Source organism: Penicillium arizonense (assembly GCF_001773325.1).
Source record: "Penicillium arizonense strain CBS 141311 chromosome Unknown PENARI_contig004, whole genome shotgun sequence".
Classification (NCBI taxonomy): domain Eukaryota; kingdom Fungi; phylum Ascomycota; class Eurotiomycetes; order Eurotiales; family Aspergillaceae; genus Penicillium; species Penicillium arizonense.
Window position 1 is genome coordinate 1,335,543 of NW_019173281.1, and position 20,481 is coordinate 1,356,023.

At 48.5% G+C, this 20,481-nt stretch overlaps 9 protein-coding genes across 9 annotated transcripts; 6 read left to right on the forward strand and 3 right to left on the reverse strand.

Moving 5' to 3' along the window:
• Positions 1-325: 325 nt before the first annotated feature.
• On the reverse strand, positions 326-534 carry PENARI_c004G06884 (uncharacterized protein; the record flags this gene model as incomplete). Its single annotated transcript, XM_022629211.1, has 2 exons — positions 326-394; positions 448-534. 2 exons carry the CDS (start codon positions 532-534, stop codon positions 326-328), a joined length of 156 nt encoding a protein of 51 aa, XP_022490996.1.
• A 1,226-nt stretch (positions 535-1,760) lies between these two features.
• On the reverse strand, positions 1,761-4,316 carry PENARI_c004G10735 (SLC26/SulP family anion transporter; the record flags this gene model as incomplete). The annotated part of the gene is made up of 3 exons (XM_022629415.1): positions 1,761-3,797; positions 3,858-4,003; positions 4,058-4,316. The coding sequence occupies 3 exons, from the start codon at positions 4,314-4,316 to the stop codon at positions 1,761-1,763; spliced, it is 2,442 nt and encodes an 813-aa protein (XP_022491137.1).
• A 1,047-nt stretch (positions 4,317-5,363) lies between these two features.
• Positions 5,364-6,592, forward strand: PENARI_c004G02648 (phosphotransferase family protein; the record flags this gene model as incomplete). Its single annotated transcript, XM_022628995.1, has 3 exons — positions 5,364-5,498; positions 5,557-5,763; positions 5,798-6,592. The coding sequence occupies 3 exons, from the start codon at positions 5,364-5,366 to the stop codon at positions 6,590-6,592; spliced, it is 1,137 nt and encodes a 378-aa protein (XP_022490831.1).
• Positions 6,593-7,118: 526 nt separating this feature from the next.
• PENARI_c004G11804 (uncharacterized protein) lies at positions 7,119-9,147 on the forward strand (the record flags this gene model as incomplete). The annotated part of the gene is made up of 7 exons (XM_022629475.1): positions 7,119-7,359; positions 7,414-7,512; positions 7,565-7,771; positions 7,823-7,926; positions 7,984-8,521; positions 8,573-8,760; positions 8,812-9,147. 7 exons carry the CDS (start codon positions 7,119-7,121, stop codon positions 9,145-9,147), a joined length of 1,713 nt encoding a protein of 570 aa, XP_022491277.1.
• Positions 9,148-9,580: 433 nt separating this feature from the next.
• On the forward strand, positions 9,581-10,762 carry PENARI_c004G01213 (NAD(P)-dependent alcohol dehydrogenase; the record flags this gene model as incomplete). Its single annotated transcript, XM_022628923.1, has 3 exons — positions 9,581-9,595; positions 9,647-9,769; positions 9,836-10,762. 3 exons carry the CDS (start codon positions 9,581-9,583, stop codon positions 10,760-10,762), a joined length of 1,065 nt encoding a protein of 354 aa, XP_022490986.1.
• A 536-nt stretch (positions 10,763-11,298) lies between these two features.
• PENARI_c004G09626 (FGGY-family carbohydrate kinase) lies at positions 11,299-13,214 on the forward strand (the record flags this gene model as incomplete). The annotated part of the gene is made up of 3 exons (XM_022629357.1): positions 11,299-11,439; positions 11,519-12,079; positions 12,156-13,214. The coding sequence occupies 3 exons, from the start codon at positions 11,299-11,301 to the stop codon at positions 13,212-13,214; spliced, it is 1,761 nt and encodes a 586-aa protein (XP_022490729.1).
• Positions 13,215-13,605: 391 nt separating this feature from the next.
• On the forward strand, positions 13,606-15,836 carry PENARI_c004G05668 (uncharacterized protein; the record flags this gene model as incomplete). The annotated part of the gene is made up of 4 exons (XM_022629149.1): positions 13,606-13,829; positions 13,891-13,970; positions 14,020-14,658; positions 14,719-15,836. The coding sequence occupies 4 exons, from the start codon at positions 13,606-13,608 to the stop codon at positions 15,834-15,836; spliced, it is 2,061 nt and encodes a 686-aa protein (XP_022490760.1).
• An 875-nt stretch (positions 15,837-16,711) lies between these two features.
• PENARI_c004G03132 (transcription factor domain-containing protein) lies at positions 16,712-18,581 on the forward strand (the record flags this gene model as incomplete). The annotated part of the gene is made up of 3 exons (XM_022629018.1): positions 16,712-16,845; positions 16,897-17,816; positions 17,866-18,581. 3 exons carry the CDS (start codon positions 16,712-16,714, stop codon positions 18,579-18,581), a joined length of 1,770 nt encoding a protein of 589 aa, XP_022491068.1.
• Positions 18,582-18,940: 359 nt separating this feature from the next.
• On the reverse strand, positions 18,941-20,391 carry PENARI_c004G05788 (putative MFS transporter; the record flags this gene model as incomplete). Its single annotated transcript, XM_022629157.1, has 6 exons — positions 18,941-18,945; positions 18,998-19,552; positions 19,608-19,876; positions 19,934-20,105; positions 20,156-20,216; positions 20,269-20,391. 6 exons carry the CDS (start codon positions 20,389-20,391, stop codon positions 18,941-18,943), a joined length of 1,185 nt encoding a protein of 394 aa, XP_022490695.1.
• Positions 20,392-20,481: the final 90 nt, after the last annotated feature.

Below are 20,481 nucleotides of genomic sequence, written 5' to 3' on the forward strand. Positions count from 1 at the left end.
TACCAGCCTCCCCTCTACCGGTAATCATGGCATCAGAGTATTGCAGTCTTGTATCCATAGATCTTGAGATCTTATTATTACAGTAGATATCCACTGTGCTCAATTGAGACATGTTGTTACTGTGTATGCCCATGCTCCCTGATCCATTGTCACGCTCTCTCGGCCACAGCGGCATTCCCAGATGGGCCCCCTGCGCGTAAATCCGCGCCGGCTACTGCCACGGCGGACGTATGGAGCTCCGGATATCACTGCCGCGGTACGAGTATATCCGCCCAATTCGGTCTGCAGTACTCAAAGTGATCGAGATCACTCTATTCTTTATGATTCATGGCTGGCGACGCAGAGAAGCTCCAGGACGGTTCTTGACCATCTCAATGCAGGGTACGGTCCTATCCTAATATGCACGGCGATATCCCGCGGCGACATCCCGCGGCGCCTCCCGATCACCGTGGCGCCGGTGACGTCGACCTGCGCACCGACTGCAAGCAGTGCCTTGATAAGTGCAGTCTGAAACTCGGCGGTGCAATGGTGCATTGTGAGAGGTGTTCCGCGCAGGCCGCGAGAATCAGTTGAAACATCCCTGCCTCGATCAGTGCTTATCTTTCACGATTTTATGCCGCCACAACTGAGCTTCCAGTTGGTCTTTTACGCCGAAGTCCATATGAGCTCAGATGTGTATGGCAGCATATAACCATGTCGATATACCTGCTTGGGCATCGACATATCCTATCTCCAATGTGAGACTCATTCTAGAGCTCGGGTATGGGTATGGGTACGGCCGTAAAGTCGTCAACTGGACGTGCGTGGAATGAGTATCCCACCCGGCAGAGAAAGTCTGCGTGCCCGAAGCTTGGAAACAAGGGCACAAGAGGCAGGATTGACGCGTAGAGGAATTGAATTGGGCGTGGTTGTAGATGTGCTGTCTCGAGCGTGGACAGGTACTGTAGTATCGTAGTTACTGCCGTGCCTAGGAATCAAAGGACTAGATTAGCCCACATTGCTTCAACGAATCTTTTATCTCTGTCAGTATACCTTTGACTCCAGGAGAAGAGCGTTGCGGCTATATACCCAAGCTTAATGTTTCAAGCTGGGCGCAGCGGATGTCGCGTGTGACGTCGTTGCCGCCTCTTATCTGTAAGCGGAACTGTAGCATTGCATCGAAGAGGTTTGCGAGATGGCATACATTTGCTTGATGGAATTACAGAGATGGAGATGGTACTGTAACATCACAGATTGAGCTGAAGAGTGCTTTCGCGTTTCGCGATTGTTGGCCTGAGGCGGAGACCCACGAAAACCAGTGACCTCACCTCACCTGCCCCAGTGGGCAACATCTTCCGACTCTTCAGTGATCAGATTATGCATACACAATCCAGGGCTATAGTATATCTATAGCTCCTCTTCAAAATTTTCTATAGTATTCATACCAAACATTACAACTATAAACGAGGGTTTTTGATCCTACAGCTCAGGTTACAGTATCAGACCCGAGATCATCATCCACAAGCCGAATACAGTACATGAAAGACCAGACTTCACAAAATAGAGATCTGACACCGCCAGTTCACTACCGAGGGATCCGGACAGCGGTGAGTGAAGAAAGGAAGCTAGCCGAAGAAGCTATAGTGGGGACACTGGATTGAACTAGCGGAACTAACTAAGAGGATCCCGGGGGTCAGACAAGAACCATGCCAAAATCATGTCTTGGAGTGATTAGCAAAGGAAGAGCAAGTACAAAGTAGGAAGTGGAATGGTCGTCTAATCTATGAAGTCGACATGGCACTCCGCAGAGCACTGGTCAAATCAATATGGAAGTGTGGCCGAGTTATGCTATCGACGACGGTTATACCGGGGCTAGAACTTGATTTTCCGCGTCGGCGAGGTGCCTGCACGGTTTCAGTGCCTGTTTGGATAACATGGGTATCATCATCTGTAGCGCCTATGATCGATGTATTGGCACTGTTCTCTTGTACCTTGATCCCGATCTCCGGGTCCTTGGTCCACTCTTCCTTTGAACCGAAGATTTGGGATTGGGCTGATGATAAGGGGAGAGTGCCATCGCCCACGATCTCTGCGACGTCGAAGATAGCCTTCGTCTTGTAGGTCCCATCGTTTGCTGAACTGGAGATACCAAACCCTGCCGCCGCGAGAGCGCGCCTTGTCCACTTGTTGTTGACATGGGCGAAATGCCATTGCACTCGGTTTGGAGAGGCCCAGCGGTTGAGTTGGTTGCGGATATCAATGAGGGTTTGACAGGATGTTACGTCCACGTTGTTCACGGCGGAGAAGTCGAGGATAACTGCTCGGAGAGTTGGGAGGGGCGTGGTTGGGGGTTCCTGTGCCCTGAGCAGCCTTCGCTCGGCGCGTGTCGGTCCTGGATCATTCCATGGTCTGTCTCCTGGTTTCTCCCATGCTTCTGGGTCTGTGCGGCGTGTCATCTTGAAGATATGCTTGACGAGATGGTCGGTATAGTGATTTGCGTTTGGGTAGTTGAACCCATCTGAGACTCTGTATACAAATATTCCAGGGGCAGGCTGGTGGACCTTGACATATGGGTTTGTACCATCATGACGCGAGGTCGGGAGCCAGACTCGTCGACCGTTGTCAGCGTCAAAGTCAGCGTTTATGTTTCCCTGGGTCCCATCAAGGAGATGATCGCCAACGACCGAATGAATTTGGACGTAGCCGAGGAAGTGGCCTCGAGCTTTAGCAGTTCGGAAGAGAAGGACTGCTAGCGATACACAGATCGTGCAATAGATCCCGGTCTCGATGGTTGAGAATATGATCACGATAACACCCATTAAGAAAATGAGGGTGTCAATTGGAGAAACACGCCAGAACTGGTAAGTGACACTTGGTGGTGTGATGAGGTCGCCTACCGCATGGATAATGACAGCCGACAAGGAGGACTTAGGAATGTAGAAGAACAACGCTGGCAGGGCATAGATTGCAAGAAGGACAACGATAGCGGTAATGACGCCGGCAAGAGGAGTGCGCACGCCGCATTTGGCTTTGATAGCAGTTCGTGAGAATGAGCCTGTAGCTGGGTATGCTCCTAAGAAAGGCCCGAGCAGGTTCGAGATGCCGATTGCAATGAATTCTTGTGAAGGGTCAATGGTGTAGTTGTTGACACGACCGAATGATTTTGAAATAGCAATGTGCTCAATCAAGAGGACGATAACGGCAGCAGGGAGCTCACCCATGAATGCCTTGATGATTGGGATATCTATCTTAGGGACACCCGCAACTTTGAACCCCCGAGGGACGTTTCCCAGTAACTTAAAGGCAGGGTGGTCGCGTCGGTGGATATTAACTGCAGCGCTGATCATGGTGTAGAAGAGAACGACAAAGGCAGTGCGCAAGGTGGATAGAAAGAAGAAGACTTTGGCCTTGTGAGGCTTCTTCCTTGATCCATAGTTGCAAGCAGACCGGATGGCATAGAGCATGGCCAAAGCTGTCAGGCCCATTGCGGCGTCCATCTGAGTAGATGGAAGATGTTTCAGGGTATCAACAATAACCTTGAACGTTGCTCCACGAGTGGAAAAGTGTGCATTTTCCCCAAGAACAGTCTTGACCTGGCCAGCGCAGACATTGATGGCCGATCCCGTCATAAACGCCGTGATGGCAGGGAGTGGAATGAAATCGACAATGAAGCCAAGACGCAGAAATCCGAGGAACGCCACGATTGCACCGCAGATAATTGCCAAAGAACAAGCGATAGTTGGGCCAGAGATTTCTGGGTGAACCGCTTGGACTCTGATGAGGATCGAGCCGACTAGTGTGGACATCACGGCCACGGGCTGGTAATGTCAGACCGTGGGCCACGAAAGAGACAATGAAGAGCAGGGGAATAATCTTACCCCAATGGTAATATCCTTTGAGGTCGCAAAGAACCAATAAATCAAGACCCCCATGAATGAAGAGTACAAACCATACTCTGGGGGCAGATTTGCTAGTTCGGCATATGCCATACTCTGGGGGATGACCACCGCGCCGACAGTGATGCCTGTGACAGTCCGGTGTGAGTCTCTGTGTGACCCTTCTCATAAGGTCAGCTTACCTGCGACGAGATCCCCAATCAACCATTGCGTATTGTAAGACATGATCCACTGGAGAAACGGAAACATGTTGACCAAATAGCGACGGACTTGAGGGGTGGTCGGTGTATGAGATTGAATCCAGTCCCCAGCAGTAGGCTCATACTCAACATAGCTGAAAGGACCGATGTCATCTCCCATTGGTGGTTCTGTTGGACCCAAGTCAATACGCAAGACTGTGGCTAAAGCGTGGCCGACGCGTGTCGAGATAGGTTCCGGCATGGCGGCGCAGCTGTCTTGGGTGTTCGTAGAATGTTTCTTCGTGCAGACTAGCCCTCCATAAAGCGATAGAGAAGAGAATTTGAAGCAAGAGGAAGAAAATGAGGAGACAGCAGACGGATAAAAGGTGTATGGACTCCATGCGAAACACGGGTAGGGCTGAATCCGTGAATACTGCCGATGTCGTGATTCTTAGTGCCAATTGCTCAAGTTATTAGCTTTGACCAATTATGGAGCTGGCAGGGGCGGCATATGGTCATTCTCGCGTCAGGCGTGATCGAGGAGGGTCATAGTTCGAGTCCTCTTTAGGCGGAAAGAGTAGATACCAACCGGGGAAACCGCGCCTTATATTGGTAAAGTGGCTACTGTGAAGTTAAGAGAAAGTTAGAAGCTAAAGATTAAGGGGGAAACAGCAAAACATGCCAAACTGTACAACTGTAGGGCTGAATGTCCCCACACGGCCATAGGGCTGAGCTAGTTGAATTTTGCTGCCTGGAGACTACAGTACGACAGTGGAGTCGGACTACTTATTTGTATCACTTTATTGGTCTCAGACCATTTGAGCATAGGATCGACTCCTTTTCCAGTGTTGTTCCAGGTAAAATCAAGTTCTGGTACCTTGTACCTTGTGCCTGGTGCCACTAATCATTTCAAGTTTCGACTTTCGAATTGCACGTCTTAGAGTCAATCATATTTAAAATTTATGTACTCTTCAAATACTTAGACCTCCGTTGTTTGCTATATTACCCCTGCCAGTATCTAGGGACTAATGTGTATCTGCAGATGACGAGATGGGCCTCTTATAATATCACAAACACGCCGAAGGACTTGTAATTAAGCAATATGGCCCGCGGTTAATAGTAAATAGTAATATCTTGAATATTGTCTCGTCCTGAAAATGGAGGCTGGGGTATACAACGTGCATGTCAAACGCTCGGACTCACCGTTCTTCCCCGCCAGACATCGAACAAAACATACCTTCAGCACAGCCATCATCATTCTTTCTTTTCCACATCGGACTCACGGTAAGTATATCAGACCACATACATCATGCATCATTGGACCTGCGAATGGGAGAGTTGTGAGAAACCAGCCGCCCAGAGAACAGGAGACTGCTTGCTGTGCGACAAACACCTGTGTCGCACGCATCGCCAAGAGCAATGGCACAAATGCCCAAAACCAGAGGTTTGTGACATTTAGGCTAATGGACCAGTCAGAGTAGCATTGCTTACAAGCGTTCAAGGAAGACTGGGAATCCTACTCTGCTCAATACGCAACCACAGAAGCTCGCCACATAGACGAGCTACGCCGTCGAATAGACAGCTCAGAACTATGTGCCCGTGCATCGATGCTCAGAAATGGTATCCCATGCACTGTAGATCTATCCCAGAAGGGGCTGTCTACTATGATGGGCAACCAGAACTGCCACGCTGAGCTAGTGTTCGAGATGGTGTCAAATGGCTCGCACGCTTCCGTCTCACTAGGACTTCATCGCCGCCCCGGGAGTCCGTGATTGGATTCTTCGAAGCGAAGCTGCCGCTATGACCTATCTCCAGCGGTATACTCGTATACCATCGCCTAAGATTTACGATTGGGCGTGCGAATCCGATCCAGAGAATCCACTGGGAGTTGGCTATATCCTGATGGAAAAGCTGGATGGAAAATCCATAGATTGGCAAGCGGCGACCCTCCAGCAAAAAGATAAGGTCATGCAGCAATTGGTTGACATTTTTCTCGAGATTGAAAGGCATCCCTTTAAAGCGATAGGATCCCCTATCTTGGTAGGAGATACGATAGACATTCAAGGCCTTACATATCAATCGACCTTCCGAGCGGGCAAGGGTCGGCTCGGCCCATTCTCTTCTGTGCTAGAATGGTTACAAGATATACTGGAGGCTTACCTCGCAATGATAGCCAGCGGTGAGATTGACCCCTGCTACCCGGTGGAGACCTACCTTGTCCACCGATTTCGCCAGGACATTATCGGCTCTCTCTTAGCAGACGTGTCACCAGGCGATCAATTCTTCCTCAAGCACCCAGATGACAAAGGCGACCATATTCTGGTCGATGACTCTTTCAACGTCGTGGGAATTATAGATTGGGAATGGACCCAAACAGTCTCCAAGGCCGAGGCTGCTATTTTCCGTGAGAGAGGTCGTGATGATCTCGCAGACTATGTGGTTAAAGGCAGAAAGATTCAGAGATTCTTCTTTGCTCTTGGGGTTGAGAGCTCCTTTCTAGATATGGAAACACTTCTACCTTTGTTTGCAAGACTTTGACGGGCTTTCAACTTTGAAGACGAAGAGTGGGAGATATGGAAGAGCAAGGCTCTTGATAAATGGACAGATGACGAATTGCTTCTCAGTTTGTTAGCCAGAACAGGATAGGAGGAGACTTATGCTTGAAGTATAACAAACACAATCGACGAATGTAATGAAATGATCCACTATAAAGCATGATATCATCAACCCCAAGGAAAAATGGCTGAACAGCATTTGCCCGAGCTAGAGGGGAGGACTGACCTAACGACGCGTGCTAACCCGCGGCGGGTTTGATAAGGTGGGTCGAGGCCACGCTGGGGTTGAGGAGAACGGGGAAAACGGCGAAATTTCCGCGCGTCTATACACTTCACCTCCGGTCATTGTGGACCAAAGTGGAACTGGGGAAAACATGGAGACAGGCAGGTTTTACCCGAAAGCCACATTTTTTAAATCAGGCACGGGTCATCGGGGACCGCTATACTTTTTTTGCATTTTGCTATTAACACAAAATTGCCCCCATTGCGACACCAACATAGTATCAAATATGGCAGAGGTATTATCAGATCATGTCGAGGAGATCTCAAATGAACCTCAAACGACCTTGCCGGATAAGTCCGAAAAGGGTGACATTTGTAAAGATGTCCTCCTGGACGCCGAATACTCGCACATAAATCACCCCGAGCCATGGCGATTTGAGCACTGGATTCCTGGTGGATATAGCCAGTCCAGGATGGTAAGATTCAAGAATCCATCGGCGATGTACAAGGCCATCAACTTCTTTGCCGGTATGTGACTCGTGAACACCTGCTATTTCAACTCTTCACTAACTCAATATTAAGGTATTGCGATTTGCTTCTACGGGTATGATCAAGGTGTTATGTCCATGGTCAATCTGAATCATGATTATCAGAAGCTTATGGGAATCTATCCCCTTGAAGGTATGTTTCCAATGATGTTGACATTCGAAATAGTTTCTCATTGTGTCCCTAGGAAGTTCTAGAAACACAGCAGCGGAGGGTGGTATAGTTGCTGTATACTATGGCGGCACGATGATCGGTGCGCTCATGGCTGGTGCATTGGCAGACCGATGTGGACGTGTGAAGGCCATTGTCTTTGGTTGTTTGTGGGTTGTTTTGGGCGCTGCGCTTCAAACTTCGGCTTATAATATTACGTGGATGTGCTTTGGCCGTGTTCTTGGTGAGTCTCTCGTTGCATATGAAACTACGGCGATAAACTGACTCTGCCTAGCTGGCATTGGTGTTGGGGCCATTGATTGTGTAATTCCGGTCTGGTCAGCAGAAGTCAGTAGTCACTCGGCTCGAGGAGCATTTTTGGCCCTTGAATTTGTGATGGTATGTTTCCTTCGGATAACAACTTGCCAAAGAACCAGACTGACTCTCCCGGCTTAGAATATTGGAGGCCTGGCGATGGCCTACTGGATCGAATACTTCGCATCGTTGAATCCCAACCAGTCCATGGCTTGGCGTACACCCCTCGCCCTTCAATTAGTCTTCATCTTCTTCATCGGAATTGGAATTAACTTCTTCCCCGAGTCCCCTCGCTGGTTGATGAAGATGGGTCGATATGAAGAAGCACGGGATATCCTGCAAGCCACACGACCCGGGGACATCGAACCCGAGGCACGGCAGATCATCGAGACAGTGCAGTACGAGCTGAAAGTATCATCAGCAAACCAATATCTTGCAATGATTTTCCCAAAAGACGAATATACACGCAAGCTGCGATGGCGAGTATTCCTCGCCGTGTGGTTGCAGATCATGCAAGAGCTTGTCGGCATCGGTGTGGTCACTGTTTACGCCGTCGACTTATTTTCCACAGCGGGTTTCAACGAGAACTTGTCCAAGCTCCTAGCTGGCTTTAACAATATCAGCTATATGTTTTCTGTCTTCTTCGCAGTTATCACTTTAGATCGGTATGGTCGCAGACGTGAGTACCTCCAAACACCTTTTCTTCAAAAGCGATAGCTGAATCTCGCAGAAACAATGCTCTGGGGCGCTGTCGTCATGTGTCTTGCCCTTCTTGTGGCTGGTATCCTGGATATGTATGCGCAAGAGGCCGGACCAAACCAGAGGAAATATGGAGCCGGCGTCGCGGCCATGACCTTTTTCTATACGGCTACATTTGGTGCTACTTGGCTGACAACACCTTGGCTCTATCCAACAGAGGTAAATTTCTTCATCCTTTCACAAATGTATATCATACTGATAATAATCTAGATCTTCCCATTGACTGTCCGTGCCAAGGGAGGTGCGTGGTCCGTTGTAGGATGGTCGATCGGAAATGGCGTCGTGACAATGATCACTCCTTTCCTCTTCCAGGCCATTGGATATGGTACGCTTCTACTCCTTGCCGGACTGAATGTATTTGTCATTCCGTTCCTTATCCTACTTTATCCCGAGACAGCTGGTCGGAGTCTAGAGCAAATGGATGTTTTCTTCGACAATGCCGATTCTTGGAATGTGTATACTGCCAGCAAGAGAATTCGGGAAAAAGGGTTTGACGATTGGCAGTGGACCAAGAAGGTTTCCACGAGGGACACTCCTGTTGATTAAGGAGGTTACATAGTGCGTTGTTAGATACTAGCTACTTTCCAGTGGAGAATGTGAGGCTTCTTTCTAGATCAAAAATGGCTCAGTTCTTGTCGACGTAATGCCTCGGATCCCCTTCTCCGAGACATGCTCAAGAGATATTCGGGCCGACAGCCTTTTGCAGCTCGCCGAATGCCCCGCGCTCGGCGCACGGAGGTAAATAGCCATAAAACGGACCGGGGTGTGGAGTTGCCAATACTCGCCGTTAAGGGATGAGCCGCCTGGTGGAGACGTGAACGGCTAAGACGCCGTAACCTCCGTTAGACCACGATGAGGGTGATTTTGTGTCGGTGACTATAGATCTGAAAACTATTTAAGTACGGGTTTCCGAAAAATTGTTGAAAGAAGTTTGTATATGCCATTCAGTTCGAGTGATATCAATTTGACAGAAAGCAAGATGCATTCTACGGAGGTCCGTGCTCACAGTCTTGATCTATAAGCTTCATCTAACAACAAAGAGCAGAACTTGTCATTTGTTCTTGAAAAAGTTCAAACTCTGAAATTTGAGAACCGGCCTACTCCCCTGCTACAGGACCCCCATGATGTCCTGGTGAGGGTGAAGTTCACCGGGATCTGTGGAAGCGATGTGAGTGACAGTCCAAAATTATCGATTCAATCTAGCAATATCTAAGCTGAGAATGTATTTTTGTAGGTACATTACTGGCACGCCGGCCAGATCGGCCCCTTCAAAGTCGAGCAACCAATGGTCCTAGGCCACGAATCCTCAGGAATCGTCGAAAAAATCGGTAACAAAGTCACAACCCTAAAAGTCGGCGATCGCGTCACAATGGAGCCCGGCGAGCCATGCCGTCGCTGCGATGCATGCAAAGTCGGAACATACAATCTGTGCCCTGACATGGCATTCGCGGCCACCCCACCGTACGATGGCACCCTGGCGAAATACTATCGTCTCCCAGAAGATCTCTGCTATAAGCTGCCAGAAGGCATGACTCTGGAGCAAGGCGCACTTGTGGAGCCGCTCAGTGTTGCAGTGCATCTTGTGCGACGGGCAGAGGTGGCCCCAGGTGCATCGACTGTCGTTTTCGGTGCGGGGCCCGTTGGACTGTTGTGTTGTGCTGCAGCTAAGGCGTTCGGGGCGGGGAAGGTCGTTGCTGTAGATATTCAGCCCAAGAGGCTGGAATTTGCGAAACAGTATGGCGCAACGTCGACTTTCCTACCGGGTACCGTTTCAGCAGTGGAAAATGCCGCGCGTTTGGTTTTCGAAAGCGGTCTTGGTAATGGTGCTGATATCGTGATTGATGCTTCTGGAGCGGAGGCCTCGATCAATACTGGTATTCATGTTCTTCGCGCTGGTGGTACGTACGTCCAGGGTGGTATGGGGCGCGACGAGGTCAACTTCCCTATTACGGCTGCGTGTACGAAGGAGTTGAACGTTAAGGGGAGTTTCCGGTACTCCAGCGGTGACTACAAGCTTGCGATTGAACTCATTGCCTCTCAGAAGGTCAATGTTCACGATTTGATCACTGATATATTCAAGTTTGAGGATGCCGAGCGGGCTTTCGAAAAAGTGAAGGCCGGGGCTGGCATCAAAACCCTCATCGCAGGTGTTGAAGAGTGATGTGTACATTTGCGATAGAAAAGAATATTGGATAAACCACTGGTTATTACAGGACTATAGTATTGGATTGTGATTATTGCCACAAATAAAAGTCTTCGCAAATTTGAACTGTGATCACAGAATACAGTAGCCCTATTCAGGGAGAAACTTCAGATTATACCCCTAGTGCACCTCTATATTTGATTCATTTCGCCTACAATGCAACACAAATCCAATTTGCGTCTTTCCTAACAAAGAAAACCCTTGAGTATGCTTGCATTCGTTCTAGATCCACCCGCAAGCCGTCCACCTGTGGATCCCCGGGGGAACCGGCGAAACGCCCGCAGAGTATACATAGTTCACCCATCCTTCACAGTGCTTTGCTTACAGGCTGATTTGCGATTTTCATTTATGTTTTTCGGTGAAATTACCCCATTTAGGGCATAAGCTGGTCCCATATATAGCTCGAGAAGGTTCCAGGTACTGTCCATACCCCCTTAGTCTTGTTGTCAATTTTTTCTGTACTACCCAACTAACCCCAGGACCGCTTTGTCACGATGCGAGTCAAGACCGGCTACTACATTGGAATTGATGTGGGAACGGGCAGCGCGCGAGCCTGTGTGATTGACCATACTGGCGAGATTGTCAGCGTTGCCTCCGAAAATATCGGTCTTTGGCAGCCAGAGCAGGACTATTATGTATGCGCCAACTCCAAAAACAGGAACATTCTTCTCCCTTCGCTTCCGAATTTGGCGCTAACACATGAAGTAAATATAGGAGCAATCAACCTCGGATATCTGGCGATGCATCTGTCTCGTAGTCCGCCGAGCCCTCGACGAACACCAGACACCAGCGTCGCAAGTCCACGGTATCGGATTCGACGCAACATGCTCACTATGCCTTTTCTCAACCGAAACCGACGACCCCATCTCTATCACTGCTCCCGACTTCAACACTGAACGGAATGTCATCCTCTGGCTGGACCACCGTGCATCGAAGGAGACGGATACCATCAATGCAACTGGTCACAAAGTTCTGCGCTACGTCGGCGGAAAGATGTCTCTTGAGATGGAGATTCCCAAGATACTCTGGTTGAAAAACCATATGCCTGAGGAGACCTTTGCGAAATCGAAATTCTATGACCTTGTCGATGCCCTCACGCATATCGCGACGGGTGGAGAGGCACGTGGCTTCTCTAGTATGGTTTGCAAACAGGGATATCTACCTAAGGGCGTTGAAGGAAGTGAGAAGGGCTGGCAGGAGGACTTTCTGCAGGAGATTGGGCTAGGCGAGCTTGCTGATAATGGGTTTGATCGTATTGGAGGTGTTAACGGTGAGGTGAGTATGCTTATTCGCAGTACTCAGAGTTGAGTTTCTCGATGTTTGTGCAGACAAACTGATACATCATTACCAGACTGGTCGGCATTTGAATGCAGGTGACCTTGCCGGCACCCTATGCGAGAAAGCTGCTAGTGAACTGGGTCTTCTCCCGGGTATTGCGATCGGAAGCGGTGTTATCGACGCATACGCTGGATGGATTGGCACAGTTGGTGCTAAAGTTGAAATGAAACAGCAACCAACACGAAACGTAAACCCGGACTCGGCGTTGAGTGGGAGGGTTGAAGCATTCTCCCGTTTGGCTGTGGTCGCTGGGACATCGTCGTGCCATATCGCTATGTCGCCAGAGCCTGTCTTTGTCCCTGGTGTCTGGGGCCCGTACAGAGACACGATCTTCCCGGATTGTTGGATGGCTGAAGGAGGCCAGTCTGCCACTGGTCAGTTGCTCAAGCATGTTCTTGATACGCACCCGGCATCTAAGCAGGCACTGGCCAGTGCTAAGAGTACCGGGGTAAACATATTCGAGTTTCTCAATACCCGTCTCAACCAGCTAGCAGTCGACAAAGGCGTGCATTGTGTGGCCGATCTAGCACGGCACTTCTTCTTCTACGGAGACTTGTTCGGAAACCGGTCACCACTAGCAGACTCGAAAATGAGAGGATCTTTGGTCGGCCTATCAAGTGATATCTCTATCGATAGCCTCGTCATCCATTATTATGGCACTTTGGAGTTCATCGCATTGCAAACAAAACAGATCGTCGACACGATGAATGACTCGGGCCACCATATCAGTCACATTTTCATGTCGGGATCACAATGCCAGAATGATATTTTGGTCAATCTGATTGCCTCAGCTTGTAACATGCCTGTCGTGGTTCCAAGATACATCCATGCGGCTGTTTGTCATGGTGCTGCAATGCTGGGTGTCAAAGCAGCCACCATGGTTGCCGATGGCAAGACAGTCGATTTGTGGGATGTGATTGATGAAATGAGCCAGCCCGGTAAGGCGTTTTATCCTACTGAGGACAAGCATGAAAAGGCTCTACTTCGGGCTAAATATCAGGTCTTCTTGGATCAGTGTGTGAGGCAACGCGAGTATCGAGCCATTGTGGACAACGCGACCTGCGATTCCTAGGCTTGTGCTTTTTGGAGATTTCTTATATGACTTTAGTTATTCTATTCTTTTATATTTGAATTGTGCTTTTGTAGATATATTCAGCGTCGTTCGCAAGAGAGTGTATGGACTGTTTGTAGTTCACCCCATTTGTGACCACAATGCCCAACACGAGTTCCTCAATAGCTACAGGCACAGATATAATGTAAAATACTCTCAAATGACTCAACACAGTAAAACAACCGAGAATAAGGGTCTTAAATGGGGAAATCACGTGTTACTTCCAGATTTTTCACTACTTGTGATTGGTGGGTCCTCGGGATTTCTGGGGAACTACCGTTTACCCGGGGTAGAACAGACGCATATCTTCTTTGACACTTGATTTGCTTTCTACATCACCACTACAAAAAGGATGAATCCGGAGCTTGAACCGCACTCATCAGGATCAGATGGCCAGGAAGGAGACCACCCGCCACCCAAGAGAGTCAAAAGAGGGTCGGTTCGCCGAAAGCCAGCTTGTCAAGCATGTCGCCGGCGAAAGGTCCGCTGTGACAATGCTCAGCCTGCCTGCGGGTTTTGTTGTGCCAATGAAACCGAGTGTGTATATGTCACTCGTGGGGATGATGGTTGCAAGCAGTATGTTCCCAACCTTGAAATAGGACTCACCATTCGAAATCATACTAAGCAATGGCGACAGAGAAATGAAACAAGTTTTAGAAAGACTGGACACATTATCACAAGCAGTTGATAACATGCAGAACATGCTCAGCTCTAGAGGTAGGTGAAGCCCATGCGCTGCAGAATACAAGATACTGACCCACAATAGACTCTCCACAGACTAGTCGGCCTCCAGAGGTAGAGATCCAGGACCGCCGGGGAAGTGTCCCTATCAGAGCAGCAGAGTGGCAAAGAGACTACTTGCGGATTCCTGCAGGTCGATGTAGCGCTGACACGGTGCTAACCTGGCCCATCTTCCGAGGTCAATTCCGAGAGAGCTCTCTCATCACGACACTTTTTCATTATTCGCATGGGGCATCTGAGGATAGACCCACTGAGTCATGGACCCTCCCAGATGGACTTCAATATACACCAGACGAGCAGATTCCAACACTGGTGGATCGCTTTATTCAGAATGTTCACACCAAGAACCCGATCTTGGATTTAAAATCGCTTATTCGGTCCGGGAGACATGCGGCTGAGTTCGGCCTTCAGTGGGATGCTCAGTCTTGCCTTGTACTCTTGGCTTGTGCGTTGGGTTGTATCTCGCAACCATTCACCACTTCCATCCAATTTCCTCAAACTGCGAGGTCTCTTCATGACGGGATGGGATGGCGAGCGCCGGGATTCAATTCCAGCTCTGGCACACAATTGCGAGAAGGCGAGGCTTTCTTTATGATGGCTTGTAGGAGAATCGGTCTCTTGCGGTACTCGGTGATCGGAGCCCAGTGCCATTTTTTTGCTGGAGGTATGTCGAAAGAAAGATTTCGATAGTGTCCATTCCTAACTTTTGTTCTCTTCTGTTCAGTATATCTGATGTACACGTTCCGCCCATTGTCCGCTTGGAACCATTTCTACCAAGCCTCTACATTTTACCGATTACGCCTGCGACTGATTGACGGACTTGACAAATCAGTATACGAAGCAGAGCAACCGGGAGCGTCTGTTACTCAGCGCCTCGAGCAAAGTCTATACTGGTCATGCTTCAAGTCGGAAGTCGAGATTCGCGTAGAGCTCCCGCTGCCGCAATCCGCCATAGCCGAATACGAGTATCCAGCCCTCTTCCCCACACCTCCAACTCTATCAGAGGAATATCCGAGGCGCAGAGATCAGACATCCGATTGGGCTAATTCTGAGAACACAAATCAATCACCGCATGATGATCCATCTGGCCTGCCTGAGCGGGGGGTATATAATCATGTCTCAAAGCTATTCAATGAGGAGCAAAGCTGGTACTACTACCTTACGGAGGTGGCGTTGAGACGGATTGGCAATCGAGTCCTGAATGCCTTTTACAGAGAAGCACCTTCAACGTGGTCAAACATTAAGCCATTGATTCCGATAGCGCTCGAGTTCGAGTCTCAGATCAATGCGTGGTTCGCGAATCTGCCGCCAGCAATGCAATCCTATGAAAGTGACCCGACCCTAAGCAATACTGGGCAGAGATATACGACAGATATCCAAGATTCAATATCCAGGGAACTAAGCTGGGCGCTCAGCAATCGGTTCCTTGAGATACGTCTATGGCTTTACCAGCCATTCCTATTCTTTGTAGTGCACCACCCTATGAGCACCGCGCCCACAGCTACGGATAATCCTACATCCCCGCTTACCAATGATGAATTTGGTATAGTTCAAGGTCTCGTGGAATCCGGACTAGACTGCAGCAACAAAATCCTCCAAGCGCGATGCCTTCGCCATCGACATCATGGTATATGGTTCGATCTTCGGGCTTTGGTGACTGCTTCGCTGATATTTATCGCATTGGCAAGAAGCGGGAATGTCAGCCTTCCCAATATTCATCCTGGTGGCCTTCGAAGTCACTTGAGCCGGACACTCGAGGCCTTGACTTACTGGGAAGACGAAGCACCTGATATCAAGAAGGCCCGAGGGACGTTGGATAATCTGCTTCGAGATCTGAGCTAGTTGTGGCTCTTTTGTTGTATATATATAAACTACCCGACCTCATTGCATGGTTATTGGATGCCTATCAATCTAATGTCGATGAAGTCTGTATGAAGATCGACAGCATCGTCCATCCCTTATATGGCCACAGACATGATTATAGAGGGATTTAGAATTGGCTCAGTAATCCGTACTATATCTGGAAAATGAATTGAATTCGGATGTGGGGATATGCAGCCAAGGAGTCTCTCTCTTCTTAATGAGGGGTACGAGATTGAAATACCCGAACGCGGGTATTCTCTCAAATTCCCGCCTTCTCCGCTCCTCGAGATTTGCATCGCTGCCTCGGGATAGCACTCATGGACCGCGCAAAGAGAAGAGAGAGGAGATCTCTTGAATATGAGTATCAGCGGACATACAAGGCTTGCATTCCATGTGCGCGACGCAAAGTAAAATGCGAGGCTGGCGACAATGTGAGATGTCGCAGATGCATCAAGAAGAACATCAATTGCACCTTTACTTCGAAGAAACCCTGGTCAAGAGACCAAAAGGATTCCCCTGATACCCCGACCCGGGAAAACACAGAAAGAGATAGGTCTAATAAGTCTGTTTGCCTTGATTCTGAGGGATGAAAGGGGTTAACCTCTATAGATCAAGAAGAACCACCCGAAGAACTGAAGAAGAAATCAACGAAATCAACGGCAAGTATTTTATGCAAATTGTGGAAGGAGTAACAGCTAATCAAGACTCACCTTGCAGATTCTCATTTGGATACGCCTCCCAACCAAGATGGTCTTTCCACATCAGTACTGCAGACAGTGGTTTCGAATAACAACGATGCAATGAATATTTTGTTCGAGGCCGCACTTCAGGAATCGAACAATCCATCTCATAATATGTCCACGACAGATAATTCACGATCGATTGCCCCCGAGCTGACCGATGCCGATGTCCTCCGCGTTTGGAATGCATGTCGATTTGTGAAAATGGGATGGTTCTCTGCCCAGGAGGCTATGACCTTTATGGACCTGTACGTTATATCTCTTATCGGTGGCTTGGAGTGTCATATTGACGTGTCCAGGTTCTTCGAAAATATGGCACCGTTATCGCCTGTCCTCACAGACTTTTTTGCCTCGCATAAAAATCAATACTATCTAGTAACCCAGGAACCAATGCTCTGCTACACTATACTCATGATCTCCTCTCGATACCACACTCTTCCTGGAGTGGGCGGATATTCTCGCTCATTCTTCATTCATCATCGCCTATGGCAACATTGCCAACACTTGCTTCTTCGGATTACTCTCGGACAGGAGAAAATCTCGAAAGCAAAAACACGCACTATAGGAACCGTTGAAGCATTACTGCTCATGTCTGAATGGCATCCACGAGCATTACAGTTTCCACCGGAGACGGATGGATGGGATTCAGATTTCCTCATGACAAACCCGGACATCAGAGATCCGCCTTCTTTAAATGAGGATATCCCAGTATCTTCCAGATGGCGGGAAGATGTCGTTGAACCCACGAAGCGGTTTGAACGTATGTCTTGGATGGTCCTCAACTCAGCCTTGGCTCTTGCCCATGAGCTCGGTGTGTTCGACTCGACTGCTCGACTCGCCAGGCAAGATGATCTGGTTGGTCTTGATGCTGAACGATATCTTGAATACCTCGAGGTGCGGCGACAAAGGTTGCCGAGCCTGCTATTCACGTTCATCAATGCTTTATCTTCACGGATAGGTTGTACCTCGCCAATGCCATCTGATGTCGGGATCTCTATGCCGGAAACGCGAACATCTTTGCAGTCCATTGATAGAGACTGGTTATTGTTTATGAATGCCTGGATTGAACTTATGAAATTGACCAGCTCGGTCACGGATACTCTCTTCCCACTCATGAATGTTTCCAGTTTGACTGGATCATCAGATACATTCATCCCTGTGTTGGAGCGGAAACAAGTTCTGTTGGCGAGTTGGCAACAAAGATATCTCAATATCCCAGGTATGAGATAAAGCCGCCAGATTTAAATCTTATCACTGACTCTAGATAGACTCGAGCTTTCCCTTCACTGATACTCTATTCATCGAATATCAACATCTACGCATCCTCACGAACTCCATCGGAATGCAAAGGATCGTCCAACGAGTCCTCCACAACCAAACCCAGCCACGATCACGAAGGGATTCAGTCATCGATTTCTCTTTCATCGAACGCGCAAGACAATTAAATATGACAGCAAGAGAATACGGCTTCATCGAAGAAGTAATAGACGGCTGCTGCCAAACCCTCGACAAGATAACTCTCTTGGGTGGATCCTTACACTTTTCACCAATGAGAATACTCTTCCGAACAATAAGTGCGTCAATATTCCTAATGAAAGCCCTGGCTTTAGGAGTACGCAATTCAAAACTGCAGGAAGCACTCCAGATCCTCGACCGGACCATCGCCACACTGCAGGATAGCAATCAGGACGATGTGCATTTGAAATCCCGCTATGCGGCTCTTTTGCAAGTGCAGGTCACGCGCCTGCGAGAGAGCTTGGTCTCTTCGTACTCCGGGATCGGGAATGATCTGCTTTCTCCTGATTCGTATGGAAATATGTCGGCTATGGATCTGAGGGGTTTCTCTGATGTTACTATGAATGACTGGCTATCTTTACCTTTGGATCCTTCTATGGCGCCGTTTGGGTCTGCGGAAGGTGATTTTGGGGTTCGGTTGGATGGTGTCGATTTGGATTTGGATTTCTTGTGGCAATTACCTCCATGAACGTGTAGTATATTATGACAATCAAATTAAACCCTGTGAGGCCCATTTGATTTCAATTTCGATGGCATATGACAGTCAACAAATAATACAGCAGTAGCTAGCTCACACATAGATAAACCTGTCAAAACTCCCTCAAGTCAAATACCTAAACTTAGTATGATTATCCCCTCCTTCAGTAACATCAACCCTCTCATCCACACCGACAACCCCATAAACCCGATCCCGTCTCCGATTTTCCAAAGTCAACTTAAGAGTCAACCCCATAGCCAAGATAGCAATCAACCCAGTAAAAGCAGACCCAATCGCACACCCCATCGTATAAAGCGGCGCATCAGAATTCGGAAACACAGAACTACTAATCAAACTGGAACACTGTCCAAAAACAGCAAGAAGAGCCATCCCAGCGCCCTTCTTACTCTCCCCACCCTGGTTATTCAACATCCAAGTCACATTCAGCGCAAGAGCAGGGAAGATCCCGCAAGTCGCTAACCAAATACCCGCATACCTTGCTGTTGTCTTTGTTTCGTCCTGCACGCACGTGAGGAGGAGATACCCGATTGTAGCAATCGATGCGAAGAATGATATTAGGATTCCTCGGTTTCCCCATCTATCTGAGAGGAAGGCGGCAGCTACGCAGCAAAGGAAGGAGGCGAGGTAGGGTGGTGCTGCTAGGCCTTGGGCGTTGATGGATGTATAACCCATGTGCTGGATGATTGTGGGCAGGAAATTTGAGAGGCCTGCAAAGGAGTAGTTGCAGCAGAAGTGGATGGACATGTGGATGTAGTTTTTGTAGTCTGATAGTCCGCTTAAGACTTGGGACCAGCGGACTTTGTTTTTTGCTGTTGTGTCGAATGCTTGGAGGCGTTCTAGTGCTTCTGTTTGTTCTCTTTCGTTTAGGAAGGATGCTGTGCCTGGTGAGTCGGGAAGAAAGAAGAATACTACCACTGAGAACAGGACTGTTGGTGCGCCCTCTGATTTCAGTTAGTGTTGAGAACAGATGGGAGTAGATGGGAGATTGTATCTCACCAATGATAAATAGGTAGCGCCATGGCTCGATAGATCCCTTGATATGGGTAATGCCATAGGCAAGAGCAGAAGCGAAACAGTTGGCAACTGGGGACATGCCAAGAAGTAGTGATACCCGGAGTCCTAGTTCTTGTCTTTGGTAGAACAAAGAGAGGAAGTATGGTGCACCACAGCCAAAGACAGCCTCGAAGACACCCAATAACGACCGAGTTGCGAGGAGCTGAGCGAAAGTGTTGACTGCACCACTACACATTGCAGCTGCACCCCAGCTAAACAGGCGATGCTTAGCAATTGAAACAAAAGTATGATTGGAAGTGGAAACTTACCAAATGCAGAGGACGGCAATGTAGGAATGTGCTGGAAGGATCTTCCATAGGACCGTAGTCCACTCGAACAGGATGTAGGATATATAGAAGGCATACAGGACCCAAGACCATTGGTGGCTACTGAGATTAAGATCTTTGTCAAGTCCGGCAGCCTTTGCATTGCCGATGTTTCCTGTTATTGATGAGATAGTGGGTTAGATGGGTGAGTGTAGGAATGCTTACCTCGATCCAAGTATGATAGAATGTATAGAATGCATACGATTGGCAAGACACGGCGGTCAAACTGGTTAATAGTAAGTACATGTCAGATATATAGTAATGAAGGACTGACGAACCTTTCTGCGAATGGCCGACTGGCGCTCTTGAGAGATCACCACCTCGGGCTGGTGTTTCTCTGGATCAGGAGACTCCACATGTTGAGAGCTTGAGCACTGCTCGGGTTGATTCTTTTCTGTCATCTCTAACTGTATACAATATATTGAAGAAGATAAAAAGCTGAAATGATTGCTAATATCAAGAGCAACCATGGCAGGGGGCAACCCCAGGTT